This window comes from Numida meleagris, chromosome 14 (genome assembly GCF_002078875.1).
Source record: "Numida meleagris isolate 19003 breed g44 Domestic line chromosome 14, NumMel1.0, whole genome shotgun sequence".
NCBI lineage: Eukaryota > Metazoa > Chordata > Aves > Galliformes > Numididae > Numida > Numida meleagris.
Genome location: NC_034422.1, coordinates 5,542,351 through 5,558,024, shown reverse-complemented (window position 1 = coordinate 5,558,024; position 15,674 = coordinate 5,542,351). Strand labels below are relative to the sequence as shown.

At 43.0% G+C, this 15,674-nt stretch overlaps 2 protein-coding genes across 2 annotated transcripts; both read right to left on the bottom strand.

The window, feature by feature from the left end:
• On the bottom strand, positions 1,923-9,505 carry ANAPC7 (anaphase promoting complex subunit 7). Its single transcript, XM_021412603.1, has 11 exons — positions 9,223-9,505; positions 8,500-8,686; positions 7,719-7,838; positions 7,088-7,199; positions 6,703-6,856; positions 6,454-6,596; positions 5,965-6,082; positions 5,352-5,548; positions 4,425-4,649; positions 3,847-3,997; positions 1,923-2,990 (listed from the first exon to the last, which is right to left on the bottom strand). The coding sequence occupies exons 1-11, from the start codon at positions 9,321-9,323 to the stop codon at positions 2,801-2,803; spliced, it is 1,698 nt and encodes a 565-aa protein (XP_021268278.1). The 5' UTR covers positions 9,324-9,505; the 3' UTR covers positions 1,923-2,800.
• ARPC3 (actin related protein 2/3 complex subunit 3) lies at positions 10,084-15,003 on the bottom strand. Its single transcript, XM_021412641.1, has 7 exons — positions 14,849-15,003; positions 13,605-13,704; positions 12,455-12,531; positions 12,242-12,310; positions 11,862-11,988; positions 11,264-11,358; positions 10,084-10,619 (listed from the first exon to the last, which is right to left on the bottom strand). Exons 1-7 carry the CDS (start codon positions 14,852-14,854, stop codon positions 10,557-10,559), a joined length of 537 nt encoding a protein of 178 aa, XP_021268316.1. The 5' UTR covers positions 14,855-15,003; the 3' UTR covers positions 10,084-10,556.

Here is a 15,674-nt window from a genome sequence, read left to right as displayed (position 1 = left end):
CCCTTTAGATTTCTGAAGCTGAAGTACATCTATCTATATAATATCAAACGCATTCAGCACATGTAACATTAAAGTTCCTCAGTCCCTTGCAGTACCATTAATACAAAATATTATAACAAGCCATGTAACCGTAATACAAACATTTCTGTAGGTACTTGTAGCAGAAATGCTAAGTCACGGCCTGAAGCAGTGATTGAGCACCTGGTGGGAAGGCAGGGCCAACAAAGGGGAGCTCAGGTGCAAGCAATGCAATGCACATGAGTGACCAGAAGGGCTGGAGCCAGGATCCACCCCTTCCCAGACCTCATTTAAGGGCTGGCAGTGGAAGTAGGGGGATCTCCCTGGAGATCCCTGCTTCTCAGAGGCCTTCTAAAGGTAAGCAGTATTTCTTCCTCCATTTCTGTGTCTATGGCTGCTGCATTTGGGCTTGCTCTCATTTGCTGCAGCATAGGATTGTGCCACCCTGTTACTATTGCAGTACTTTCCATCACATTACAGTACTGATCTGTGCTATTTGACTGAAATTTTCACTTTCAGTAAGGAGCAAAGCTCTGAGAAAAACAAAGCAAGCAGCAAGGATACAACTCTGTTTTGACAGCTATCTTCAGGTGTTAAGTGTATCTGAACTTGTTTGCTGAAGTTGTGTGTAAGTACACTGATGCTTTGTGTTGTTTTTTTTTTTTTAAACACCACACTCAGCTTCACTTCATCAGATTATCTACAGGCACACTACAGGATGATTCAGTACAACTGTGGTTCTCAGGTTTCCTGTTCTGTGTAAACACTGTTTCAGAGAAATACTTAAGACCAGTGGTTTCCACCTGTGGCTTATGATTAAAATTTAAGGAATCTGTAGAATAGAATGGCTGAACAGCTCACAAACTATGCACCATGTACCTCATTCACTTCTCTCATCAAAAATTAGTTGCTTTAATAACACTAAGAAGCCCATTCGTTGATGCAGTAGGAAGGGTTGAAGTAACACCTAGAAAGCTGCTGACCCTACCTACCTTTCATCATAGAATCAGACACAAAATGCAATCTGATGAAAGCTTGAGCCTGGGGGGGGAAGATGGCTTCAATTTGCTTGTAAATCTGTATTCCTTTCTGTTATGAAAAACAGGCAATGAGCTGAAATCTGTTCACTGCATCACACAGCAAGGCCATAAACAGATTCCTCGTTTAAAAAAGGTTCTGGCCCCTCATATACTAGAATGCAATTAACAGAATGTTCACTGTATCTGAAAAAAAGCTGTTTGGTGCATTTTTTTTTTAATTAAAAGAGCAGTCACAACTTATGCCAATTCAACCCCCAAGACAGCAGCACATGCTCTTCTGTTTTTCCCATATAATCTTCAACTAAGCATAACTCAATTTAATACATTGGGAAGTCCAAAGCCCCCAGGATTCCAGAGATAACAGATACTCAGCTCTTTTCCTTGTTTTTAAATGCATAAAATATTACAGTCCTTTGCAAGGATATGACATGGCAAAATATTTCAAAAATAGTCCATAATAGGAGTAATCTATTTATGTTGTGCATTTTTGTAATTGATGTAGTGCATGTTACAGAAGGAGAGCTTTTACCCTTACCGGGACTGTACTTCTACAGTCAGGGGATGCTTGTTTTCCATGTCAGGCATTTGTACAAAATAGCTATTCCTCTGTTTGCTGCTACTCTGAGCTGCTTTCTAACACTGCATTAAGGTCTGTCTGCTCCAGCATAACTGTGGAAACAGAACAAACACAAAAGGAATTAAACTGGAAATATGAAAAGCTGTTTCAGGAAACAGTAAGGAAAATAGCACGGTAAGAAATGTAACAGTACAAAGCAACTCTTCCTCCTACACATCAAGCCCACAGAACGGAAACAATTTCTAGATTACACAAAGATCACCCTCAAAGAGATGATGCTAAAGAGATGATGTGAATTCAAATATTATCTGACAAAGTACATAAACATGACAAAAAAAAGACAACATGTATTTGTACAATTTAACATTTTTACAGCAAAGCAAGTGGAACGGGATGAATTCCTTTTACACCCACTGTATGCAGGACACAAAGTGCTTGGTGTCACTGCTGTAAAACCTTTCAGTAACATGCTGAAGTGAAACTAAACTGTGTTTAAAAATACATGTTCATGTACAGACAGATTATAAGGGTCAGTAAGGACTGGTTCAATTCTGTACACATAGAAAGCAATTGGCTACAAAAGTGTCCTCTAGGTCAGAGCTGCCTTGGGTACCAAACTTCTTTACACAGCATGCAATGCCTTATAAAAAGACAGAGTAGTTAAACCAACACAGCAAGAAACAAGTGCTGCTTTCAGCCACGTGACTCCTCCAGACTTCAACAGGAGTGTGAGCCCAAATCATAGCATACAAACAAAGGAGTAAGACCTTTCTCACAAAGGCATACCAAAATACTATTTACAAATTGATAAAGCACACTTGGCCCTGAACACAACTTAGTTCTCATCGAAGACAACAGGCTTTTAGAAACTTCAGATTCTAATGCTTTTGGTTTTTAGTAGGATTGTTTTTTTTTAATGAAAGTTGCAAATAACTTCCACTGCAGTTAATCCTTCCCTGCAGTTAATATGCTTAATAAATAAGAAGCATTAAGAATCTTCATGGTGTTGAGATGCATAGAACTATGAAATGGTTTCAGTCTATTAAATAATAATACAAAAAAATTAAAAAAAAAAGTCTTCTGTTACTGCAAAAATCAGAGTTCAGAAAAGAACAGCCCTAGTGGTACGCCCATGTGCTGCAGCAAGCATCGAGAAGAGAGGCCATCACTGCATGCCAAACCACTGCTCCTGATCTGCCCACTGGGCTGCCTCACTGTCACTGCCTTCCAAGTCCCCCTCTTCTCCACTTCCCTCCATATCATCCACATCTTCTTCCTGGGTTGCATCTGTTGGACTTTCCTCTTTTTCCATTTTCTGCATTCCTTCTAGTGACTTCTGATCATTTGGATCCAAGCTGAGGGAAAGAGAAGAAAAGCAAGCGTTGCATGAAAATTTAATTTTTCATATATTTGTAACGTTGCCATAAAACAGATCACCTTGTTTTATGCAATTCCTGTTTAGCACCACCAAGAATTTCAGTGTAGTAGGCGCAACTTCACCCAACAATAACACCAGGTATTACATTCTCATATAAAAGCATTCCGAGCCTCAAGAATGCACTTTTCTAAACACCATTCTCTTAAAGAGAGAGAGTTAGTCAGCTCCTCCAGACAATGCTAATTGTAAAGCAAGGAGAAAGTAACAAAAATGTCAATGTCTATGATTAAACGTATCATGTACAAGGGAAAAATAGCTGACTTGTTTATGCTACGTACCTTTGTTGTGGATATAAAGTGCTAGAGTTAAGGTAACTTTAACTTTTTGAAATCAAAGCATAGTAACATTTATCTTCTGAAATTATCATGTTAACATTTAGCTTCTTTATTACCTATTTAAATTTACATAATAGCTCCTATTTATATAGCATCTCCTGCTCTAAGGGAACAGATCTCAAGAAGCCTGCCTATATAATAATTAAGTATAAATACATTCATGCCTCAATCACTTCAGTAGCCAAGGAACTCCGCGCCCAGTGATGTGTTTGCAATTAACACCATCCCTAAATTTTGGACTTCTCAGCACAAAGCCCTATGACCAACTAATTCATTTTCAGAATGTGATGTGTACATTTGTCTGCTTTGAGGAAGAATGATGGGAAGTTACCTCTGATGCAGGCCCTAATCAGCCAGTGGCCTGACACTCAACTTTTTACTTGGTCCAGTTGATATTTATTTCTATACACACACTATAGTCTTGGGTCTCTGGCTTACCTTAGGGCAATACTGTACTGGTCCATTGCTTCCTGGTACTCATTGACAGCTACAAGGAAGTCTCCCAGTATTCGATGCAGAACACAGTCACTCTGATTAGCCAGTGCATTCCTCAGCAAAGCAATTCCATCTTCATACTTCTGCTCTCTACCTGTTCATTTGCAAAACTACAGTTGTAATTAATAGTTTAGATAAATCTGTAGGGAGACTGCACGCTAAGGGCTATCACAGCACAAAAGCCTTTCTTCCCTCAGAACTGTTGAGGGAGGCATGAAGGATGGCAGTAATACGCTTTTTGTAAGCAATAACTGCTACACTCATTAACATAAATACTTTGAAGGCAAAACATCTTGTACGCAGTGGTTTAAAGTGCTCCTGTAATGTCAGTTGGTAGGTACAATTAACTCCTGTGCTTATTCCAAACACTGTGCTTATTCCTGTGCACCATCCAAACAGAACTGACAAATCCCTGTGGTGCAACACCACTTCATCTTATTTGCACCGATGAGGCTGCTGAACACTCCTGTATATGAAAAGAGTATGTTTTAAGTAAGTTGATGTGAAAAAAAGGAACTTACTAAGAAGCTCTGCTTTCTTTACCACAGCTTTAATGTAATCAGGTCTTTGTGTCAGTGCTTTGTCCAGTAACGTTTTTGCTTTCTCCTGTGTGACCGGGTCTTCAAGGCAGACTGTTGCCAACAGAGTGAGTGTCTGTGCATTTGCTCCCAGAGTTTTATACACGTTATTTGCCATAACCATAGCTTCCCGGATACTGTTAGATGCTAGGTAACATTCAATGAGACCTGACGATCAAAAAGAAAAGAATTTCAGTTTGATTTTATACTGCAGTCAATCATCCCTCCTAATTATTTGCACTCGGTCACCACACAAAACAGATAAAAGTGGACCTAGAGGACTGCAGTGTAGTTCTATGGAGGCAAACTACACACCACAGTGAATCTCCAGACATAACTGTTGCTAGGAGTTGAAATATTCCACAAACAATTCCTAAGACTGCCAATAAACAGTACACTGGAACCACTATATCCATTTTTATTTAGTATTGTCTATCCTCTGAGACTTTTTATTTTGCTAAGAAGTTTAACATAACTTTTAACTCTACAAGAAAACGCATATTCCTCTGAACACGCGAGTATTTCTCCTTAATTACTTACCATCTAAACTTGTTTCTACTTAGGAGACAGCATGACAAAATGAGGCTCCCGCTACGACCAACCATACATTGAATGTCATCATCCAAAAGCGATCTGCCCAAAACACCCAAGTCTGTTCACACTCAGATTAAACCACTCAAAAACAAACAGCTTTTTGGAAAATCATTCTTATAAATACACACATTCTCTAGTATCGTTTGTTTGACTATATCTACCAGCACTTCACAGTTGTTTGGGTAATAATAACTTATGTGCTAGAAAGTCAACGGGGAAAAGAACTTGTCTATTAACACCACACCAATGAGGTCTGAGCAGCTTTGCTTCCCTCACCTTCATAGCAATCCAACCTGCAAGGCGCAAGACGTATCGCTTCACGGAAGTGTATGATTGCCTCCTGCACTCGGCCCATGTTCCTAAGGGCAGCTCCTTTCAGCAGCAGAGCTTGAACGCTATTGCTATTAAGCTGGATAGCTTTGGCTCCTAAATACAAGGCACGGGAGTATCGTTTACTATAAAAACTATGACACCTACGGAAAGACAAGATGGATTGTAAACATGTGCTGCCTGCGTCCATTCACAGACTTAAAAGAGAGAGAGATGAAACAGGTTACAAGCAACTGCTGGACTTTCTGCGTTTCAAGTTAAAAATATATGTTTGTGTAAAAACAAACACGCGCCTCTTCTTCTCCAAAGTTGGAAAACAAACCAAAAAAACCCCACCAATATGAATATTAACCATCACAGATATTTAATATATCGTTGCTATTGCAAAGGTGTAGTAATTCAAACTGGGTTAGACTTGCACAAAACAACCCAAATATGTATTCATGGCTAGTTAGTTAACCCAAAACAGGACAAAAAAGCTGATTTCACTCTGTCAGCTGTAATCTACCTCATGCAGCAAATCATGAGTCAGGGTAAGAAAGGAAAGAGAGCATCTTACCCAGACACCACCCAGGGTTCTGCGTGCTGATCCGAAATATTGAAGAGACGGCAGCCTAAGTTTTCTACATCCTCCAGTCGGCCTTCCCGAGCCAACAAATAACCATACACATCCATTCCTAAAGTGAAAAGTTTGAAGGTCAATCATCAAGAAACAGAAAGCTCATTCACTACAATAAATTCAAACTTCCTACCTAAATTATTCCTAATATATTCCTAATATATGCTTCTTTGGCAAATCACATAAATGGGTACGTCACCTTCTAGATAACTGTCGTTTTAAACTATTTGCAACACAATCACTTAGTTCAAACTGCATAACTACCAGCAACTGGTCAACATACACAGTTTCCAAACGCAAACTCAGCACTGAAAGACAGATACAACTATTCTCAGTAGTCCACTCAATATTTGTTTGCATGTATCGGCTACTCTAACTTAACTTACCAGATCATTATTCTAGGTGAACATTCCTTTACAGTTTACTCACCCTTTATTAGGTAAGGATCCAGCATTTGTGCTTGTTCAAATTTTAGAATAGAGTTTTTATTATCTCCAGCTCTGAAATACAGGTCTGCTAAGCTCCCCAGTAGATCTACATTATCCCTCAGCAATGACTTTTTCTCTAAAGAGCTTTAAGAGAAAGAAAATGCTGTTATATTTATATATAGTGATATTAAAATAACATTAATGAAATATTTTATGGTATTTGACTACACCATACTCTTTCGACTCTTACCAAATTGTATTGATTGCTCTAGTGTTATCTCCAGTATGCACAAAAGCATATGCCTTGATCCACACTGAAAGCCAGTCCAAGTTTGGAATGCTCTGAATGATATTTATTGTCATGGAAGCCACTTCTGCACCTTTCACCGACAGCGAGAGCAAACCTGTTTGGAGAGGTATTAAAAATAATAATAAACAATTTCAATCATCGTGACTACAAATTATCCAAAGACTAGAAAGCACAAACAAGCCGCTTGTCACAAATTTATAATATGCATAAAATACGTTTGCATTAAATATTACACAGAAATGGCAGTCAACTACCTAGTCCCAAACATGCTTCAAATGACAATGCTTCTTAGAACCGATGTATTTAACAGTGTGGAGAAACCTACCTAATATGGCATCAAGTGCTAACGGGCACTGCCTCAGTACTTCCTTGTAGCTCGTAACAGATGAGCGTTCTTGACCTGCTTTCTTGTATAGATTTGCCAGCATCATATTTATCTGTAAGTATTAGAAAGGAGTTCTCACTAAGAAAAGGTCACAACTTTGTCCTCCAGCATGCTGTCTCCCTCCCTTCCGTTCTGAGCAGTTCTTCTGAGATTGCTATAACCACGTATTATAAAATTAAAATAGATTCTTGAGTCCACATATAAAATTTACATTTTTTATTTACATAGTACATCTGGAAATCTCAGCACTATGACATCAAAAAATGGGCAAGTGTCTAAGTATGATGACGAGAAGAACCTGTATATCCACTGCACTAACTTTCTTTCAGTTGATTTCTCTATATCAGTAGAAGCTCTCAAGAGAAGGAAGGCATGGAATGTTTCCATTTACCTTCTAAATAGTCACGATTGATAAAGAACAGAAACAATTCAAGCTCTGTGCAGTCCAACTAGCTGGGTCCCGCCACAATATTTTATTATTATAGCGTATACAGAGTAAAAGTTTGCTTTCCTCAGCCTTTTCTTCTACCTCCTGAGCAAGCACCAGTGGCAAACATCTGTCAGAACAAACCTTTGGGGTCCTCTGTCTGGAAGGAATCCCATCCAGAATGGCAATGGCATCTTTATCTTGCTTCAGCATCGTGTAACATTCAGCCATTTTATATTTTACTTCAATTTCAGATGGTAAACACTGAAATAAAACGCAACTATTAAAGGACAATTGTAGCAGAAATGTTATGTCACAGACTGAAACAGTGATGGAGCACCTGGTGGGAAGGCAGGGCCAACCCAGGGGAGCTCAGGTGCAGGCAATGCAAGGCACCTGAGTGACCAGAAGGGGTGGAGCCAGGATCCACCCCTCCCCAGACCTCATTTAAGGGCTGGCAGTGGAAGCAAGGGGATCTCCCAGGAGATCCCTACATACTAGAGACCTTCTAAAGGTAAGCAGATTTTTTTCCCTTGTTTCTCTGTCCACAGTTGCTGCACTAGGGCTTGTTTTCATTTGCTACAGCCTAGGATTGTACCACTCTGCTATTATTGCTGTACTTTCCATCACATTATAGCATTACAGTATTGCAACTTTATAGTTATGATAAAAAAAAAAAAGCATGAATAAGGTCTCCTCATTAAATGTAGAATAGGTTAAAAATATCTAGTGCAAGGAAGGTAAAAATGCAAACTACTGCTGGCTCACATTGCTCATCTCTTCCAAAACTATGAGTTACACATTTAAAAAAAAAAAAAAAAAGCAGTCCACAGTCTAATGCTACAACATTGAATCAGCTACATGCTCTGAAGCAGAGGTGGATACATGACCATTTCACACACCACACCGATCAGTTTTTAAATACCTGGCTCTGGGGAGCTGATGCAGCATTCCCAGTGGAAGGCCTTACTTTTGAAGTTTTACTCAATGCCTTCTTCTGCTGCAAGGCCATCGTATACTTGCTTACAGCATTTCTATATTCTTTATCGTGGAAAAGAGAGTCTGCGTGGTATACGAGGAGTTGGTACTTCTGAGATGGTGAAAACAGCTCCCTGGAAAAGATGCAGACAGGCCAAGATCAGCTAAGAGCCTAAGAACCAAGGACAGACCCAAAGTTAGTCATCCAGCTTCAACTTGGAGCTGTTGCTGCTGCTTTGCTCCAGGAGTAACAGCACACTCCTCACAGAGCAGCTTGTATCATGCTGTGTTGAAAAGCAAGGATTTCAGAATGGGACTTTGGCTCTAAGTAGTACCTCACAAAACTGCCCAAAACGACTCAGAAAAGCCCTGAAAAACCTTGGGAACCGCGTGAATGAGGGGAAGAGCTGTGATGCACACAGGGCACCCTTGGTAAGAAAGGAGGAAATCGCTGCATCTCCACTGGGAAGCCCATGCAGGGCCATGGATCCCTGCTCCTGCCCAACCACGGGCTGAGGCGGGCTCACAGCACCGGGCCGGCTGGCAGACAGGACTTCATCCCTTCAGAGCCGTAAGCAACGGGAGCACACGAGGCCCATGGGGAAGGAGCCCTTTTCCTTCCCCCTGAGCTGCACACCGGTCCCGTCAGCGCGGCGGGAGGGCCACTCACGGGTTGTTGCCGCTCATCGTTAGGAGAAGCCCGCTGAGGAGTCGCACGTTCGAGTGGAGCCCGGCGGAGGCCATCTCCCGTACGTGCTCCACCACGCTCATGCTGGCGGCGGAGGAAGGACGGGACAGAAGAGGATGAAGAACGCGGCGCAGAACACAACACCCCCCGCCTCAGCTCGCCGCCACTCCAAAATGGCGCCAAGGTGGGGGCCTCGCGCAGCTGCCTACAGGCGCCCGCACCGCTGCCCTAACGCCGCCCTGACGGCGGGACAGGCGCGCGGCGGGCAGCCCCCGGCTCCCCGCGAGGCCCCCGATAGCCCCGCGCACGCGCAGTGGCGCTCTTCCTTAGCGGTGCTGTGGGCGGAGCAGGGCGTTGGTGTCTGTCTGGGAGGAAGAGAAAGCGTTGGTGCTGGGTGTGTCCCACCCCGCCCCAGCATTTTTTTTTTTGTTTTATGGGAGATTTAAACTTTGTGTCTGCACAGCTCTTGAGCCTGGACGCTTTTCTCCTCAGATTTCACTGTTTGATGGCTGCAGCAGGTGGCAAAGCTCGTGCCTATAAAAATAAGACAACTGAGGAGGAAGGCCTTGCAAAACCTGGGCTGCTTCTGGCTCACAGTCAGGGGAAGGCCTCGCTGGTGCTGCTGTAAACTACAAAGCACACGGTACCTCCCATAGGAGAGCTAATCCTGCACAGCAATAATGAGATAAAACAGTCATGTCAGGATTTTTTCTGTCCACAAAAAGCGTGTTAGTGCTTCATGGTGACAGTGAAAGTATTGCCACAAAGGAGACAAAGTGAACTCGGACCAGCAAGTCCTCAAAGCAAACACAATATTTGCCAATATCATATCATGATGGCCTCTTCATCAAAACTTCGTTTTTATTTCTTTGAAAGCTAACCATAAGACATAAAGCAGTTATCACATTAATTACAAGCTAAGTTTATTGAGGAAAAAAAAAGGTAAAAAAATCACTGCACTTAACACGTGATACTGAGACTCTAGCCAGCAGAGCAATTACATACCACTCCAGGCACAAATATTTCTTCTTTTTGAACAAAAGCCCTGCTGTAAATGCTAGCTGTAGCCACTGATAATAAAGCAGCCTGCATCTGAAACAGCATGTTAGGAATCATTTATTAAGCACCAGCTTAATAATACTTGCTTACAGTACTCAAGTGATCTTTTCACTTTACCTCCCTCTTCCCCTCATTGACTTTTTTTTTTCTTCATAAACGCTAATTTTTTCCTTGGTACAAAATGTAGTCAAAACAAAGGCAAAATATTTCGTACACCTTGCTGTGGAAATGCTTCACATTGTTGCTGCTTTGCCTATTCACTGCCCAGGTCCTGACAGGCTCTTGTTCATGAACTGTCTCTTCACAAAGCAGATCCACCACTGCAGGAGAAAATACATAATCAGAAAACAGGCAAAAAAGTTTCCATCTTATACATGAAATAGTGACTTAAAAGTATGTATACTATCTATTCCAATATATTTAGTGCAGTATAACAAACAGGGGCTGTATCACAAAGCTATGCCTTTGAAACTAAATTAGCCTAAATAATTGCTATATTAAATGCAAACACATTTGCACATGAAACATGACCAGGAGGTAATTCATGCATTGATTAGCTATTTTTTAAAAATCCAGATAAAAGGCAAAATGGTCTACTTCAAAGAAGCAATGAGATCAGAACTACCTGTGAATATAAACAGCATATCTCACACCTATGAATTACTGTTTGAAGAGTCCCTAGCCAACAGCAGATGTGCAGTACTTTGAAGAGTTAAATTAGAATGGCTTATTACTGTCCTGCTTTTAAAAGTAGCTTGAATTGTAATGTGGTAAGACAACAATTCCAGATGAAATTTATTGACAACTGGCAGTCCTCTGTTTCGCTAGCCTGGTAAAACCAGGGAAGCCTGCTCCGGAGTTACCCACATCTGATCCCTCACCCTGTTCTCTTGCTTCTCTCCATGTTTTGGAAAAATCAACCAAGCCTCTCATCAAATCTGTGATGATCAGACCAAATCCTTACCTTACTAGGCTTGTCACTCTGAGGATCAAATACTTTTTCACAAAGTCGAAGACCAGTTTCTTGCCTGAGCTGCTGCAAGTAGGCTCTCATCACCTCTGAAATACAGCACAAGCATAAAACAGCATCAAGTCAAACTAAAGTGAGTATAGAAGCACTGAACATCATTGCTTAAAGCAGAAAGTGTGAGCTTCCACATCTGCAGCCCCTTGCTGGCTGGCTGTTCAATTTACAGCCCTCCTTTGGATTTTTTATGATATTTGTATCAGTAAAAATGATCATCCAAATTGTTTTCTTCTTTCAGTTAAGCCTTTGCCCATCATTGTGGGCTTTCTCTTTGCCAGTGCAGGAGTTGGCTTGGGCTCTGTTACAGCAATTAGATATCTAGCAATTATGTTGATGCAAAAGGCAGACACAGACCCCTATTACTTTGCTCTGTTGGATCTATGGACTAACAGAAGTCATCAGGCCTATAAAGTCAGAAGCCCTCAGAAGACAGAGCCAGAAGTTTTCAGGGTCAATTTTATAGTCATAGTCACAAAAATGCAGCTGGTAAAGTATGAACCAAAGGAAGTCTTCAGAGTTCTTCCTTTAGTCTTACCTTCTTCCTGCTTGTTGGTAGGTTTGGCATAAATGGCATTAAGTGGAAAGCCAGGTTCCCCAGGGATTGGGAAATTGGTGATTCCTAGTGTGTACATCTCTTTCTCTCCTTGGCCTTTGGAGTTACACTGAAAGAAACAACCAAACAGTTGTTTAAAAGTTACAAACAAAAATATTAGACTCAAATATTTTAACAATCGCTAAAACATAAAGACTCATCAAGAACAGCAACACAACATCTCTGCAGATCCCCAGCCTCAAGTATTTGTGATTCTGTCAACAGGAATTGTGATGAATAGTATTTGTTGAGCCTTTAGGAGGTGAATATCAGCAAATACTCTCCTGAGTACAATCCCCAGGACAGACTGTTCTCCTCCTTACCTTTTGCAGCTTTTTCAAGCACTCAGAAATATAGAGAGTTATGTAGATCAGTGTTCTGTCAGCCTCATTCTGCAAAATAAGAGCAAGCACAGAGCCCAGTCTGTTAGACTACAGGAGACTTCATGGAACTGGTAACAGTTTGAAAGAGGAATGAGTTCACGCCATTTGTGCCAATAATTTCCTCATAAGAGAGGAACTATTGCAAAAAATTACCTTAATTTCATAATTTTTGAAGAAAACATTAGCTTTGAAGTAGTAGATGGCTTCATCTATAATATCTGTATCTTTAGCTAAAAAAAAAAGAGAAAACAAAAGAAAACCCAAATTAAGCAGTGCATCACTACACCACATTTGGTCATAACTTTTATACACTGAAGTACATAAACAACGTTTCTTGCAAATGCAAAATCGTTTACAAAAAGCGGAGAACAGGACTACGCTAAATCTTACCTGTATGAAAGACTGGTGAACTCTGACCAAAATATTGAAGTTTCTTACTCTTAGGAGGAGCTTCAACTCCCTTCTCTCGCTATGACTTCACAAAGGGCAACAAGCTGGCCGTTCTCCAGTTTCCTACCAGTTGAGTGACTCACTCGACTGTTGAGTGATGCTTAACAGCATATTCTATGCTGCTAAAACTCTTTGTGAGGACCCAAAAATATATCTGGAAGAAGTTTACGCCACAATCAAACAACCTTCCTCATTATTCTCTTCAAAAAAAAGGAGGAAGGGTAGATTACATAGTGGCAAGTTGACTTGCAGCTTTCACTTTCTTTTACAAACATCCAAGACTTCTTGAATTCCAAAATATTTCCTTTTTCAGACTGAATCACTACACTACTGAGGGATACCATGCCTAGGAAGTTCAACTCCATGTGCTAAAGGGGAATTCATAGTAGGTTGTCTGCGAAAATCTTCAGTATTGAGATGTCCAATGCTAAAGTTTAGATTTTTGCCACCCTACAGTGTTGCCTATCTCCTTCCTCACCCTTTGGAGCAGCTGAGCATCCTCAGCTGCTGCACCAAAGCTGAGTTCTGCAGCTAAACCTCCGCTTCCTCCAAGAGCAGAGGGTTCACACCACAACGTCCTCCTCACAGCCTGCTGAAAAGCACACGGAGGCACAGGAGGAAGTGTGAAAATAGTATCTGTAGGCAGTGTTAATTGCTAAAGCAACTGAATTACCCGGAGCTGCTCCAGATAACAGCTATAGGATCATTATTTTCTGTGGTTTGCACCACTTCCGTATCTGAAAATTCTGTCTTCTATAAAACATTCAATTTTTAAACCATGACTTTTCAGCTCCCTCCTGGAGCAAACTGTGAAAAATGATTACCAGCAAAACACAGATTCTTGTAAACTTACTTTCTCGAGGTGCTGGGCCTTTGAACTGGCTTCTGATGGGTAACAGTGCCATGTTACCCACTAGCTTGGTATCTGAGTCCATTAAAGTTGAATGGTAAGCCTAGAGATGGGGGAAGACTGATTATTATTGCTGCCGAAAATGGCCCTTCCAGCATCCTGTTGGCTGCGCAGACTGATCGCAGCTCTTCCATGTCATCAAATACAAATCAGAGCTTTGTTTGTTAGCTACACAAACAATTGTCATTTTTTAGTTAAGCCCTCTGTAACTCAGCACCATTCCGACAATAACCACAAAAGCACCATCCTGGAACCATTCATGTCAGTGGTGGTGGAAGAGCACAGGCTGAGAGAACTGGGGCTGTGTGGCGTGGAGAGAAGGCTCTGGGGAGAGCTGAGAGCGGCCTGTAAGTATCTAAAGGGGCTGTATGAGAGAAGAGGACAATCTTCAGCAGGATCTGTGTGATAGGACAAGGGGAAATGGTTTCAGATCAAGAGGGGAGATTCAGACTGGGTATAAGGAAGAAATTTTTACACTGAGGGCAGTGAGGCACTGGCACAGGGTGCCCAGAGAGGTGGTGGTGCCCCATCCCTGCAGACACCCACGGTCAGGGGACGGGGCTCTGAGCACTGATGGAGCTGTGGGTGTCCCTGTGCGCTGCAGGCAGTGGGACCTGGTGGCTTTTGGGAATCTATGATTTTAAGATGGGATAAAACTGCTCCAGATCTGCGTGCACCACCCCATCCCCAGCCCACCCAACAGGTAATTGAACTGGTAATTAAGCCTGTTAATTTATACCAGAAATTGGAAAGGGATTATACGTTACTTCCATGTCTAGTAATAGTAAAAAATAACTAAAACCAGGCTTATCACACACACACACAAGGCCTTTCTGTACATTAAAACTGAGTGAGTAAAGAACCCCCGAATGTGACACTTCCTGGAAAACTGGTGTGGACCAAGGGCACGGTTCCCCCAGATGCACCCCCACCTCCCACCGCGCGGCTGGGGGCCACGGGAGCGCCGTCACCTCGCGCAGCCCTGCCTTTGTGGGGCCAGGAGGGGAGGAAGAGGAAGAAAGAGGAAGGCGGCAGCCTCCCACCACACCAATCCGCTCCTCAGTGCGAGGCTCTCGGCTACAGCCCCTCTCCCACCCGCGCAGCCGCCCCCAGCTCGGCCCCACAGCGCGGCCCCGGCGCTCAGCGCCCGCCCTGCGCCTTCCCCACCCCTGCCCCGCTCCCCTCACCGGCATGGCGAAGGGCAGGGCGCAGCTCGGTGCGAGGGCAGCGGGACTGAGCTCGCAGCAAGCCTTCCTCTTCCTTCAGGAAATGAGGCAGCGGGGCGGTGCGAGCGGTGGAAGCCGCAGCCTGCACCGCCCCGAGGAGCCGCTCCCTGACGGGGAAGCAGAGAACCGGCCCCCGGCCCGGGGTGGGTTTGAGGGGAACCGTCGGCCCTCTTGGGACCCAGAATGCCCCATTTGCCCCCACCACTGCCTCCTCGCATGAGTCAGGCCGAAAAAATGGGGAGATTTGGAGCTGAAGGGCTGGGTTTCTCCTTTCCGTGAGCAGAGGACACCTCTTGCTGTGAGGATGGGCTGAGGGAAATGGGGGGGTTCAGCCTGGAGGAAAAGAAGGCTGCAAAGAGTCCTCACAGCGGCCTTTCAGTGCCCAAAGGGTGCTACAGGACAGCTGGGAGGTGTTCTGTCAGCAAATGTAGCAACAGGTCTAGGGGTGACGGTTTTAAACTAAAAAGGGTGGGTTTAGATGAGATACTAGGAAGAAATTCTTCACCATGGGCGTGGCCAGGCCCTGGAACTGAGTGCTGGAGAGCTGTGGGTGCCCCATCCCTGGAGGTGCTCAAGGCCAGGTTGGATGGGGCTGTGGGCAGCCTGATCTCGTGGTTGGCAGTCCTGCCCCTGGCAGTGGGGTTGGAACCTGGATGGTCTTGAAGGTCCCTTCCAACCCAAACCATTCTGTGATTGAATGACATGTCCCAAGGATGTGCAAGACTGGAATCAAGCCAGATCAAGCCCTGCCAGGATGCGATTAACTCTGCATAGGCATCAAAAGACT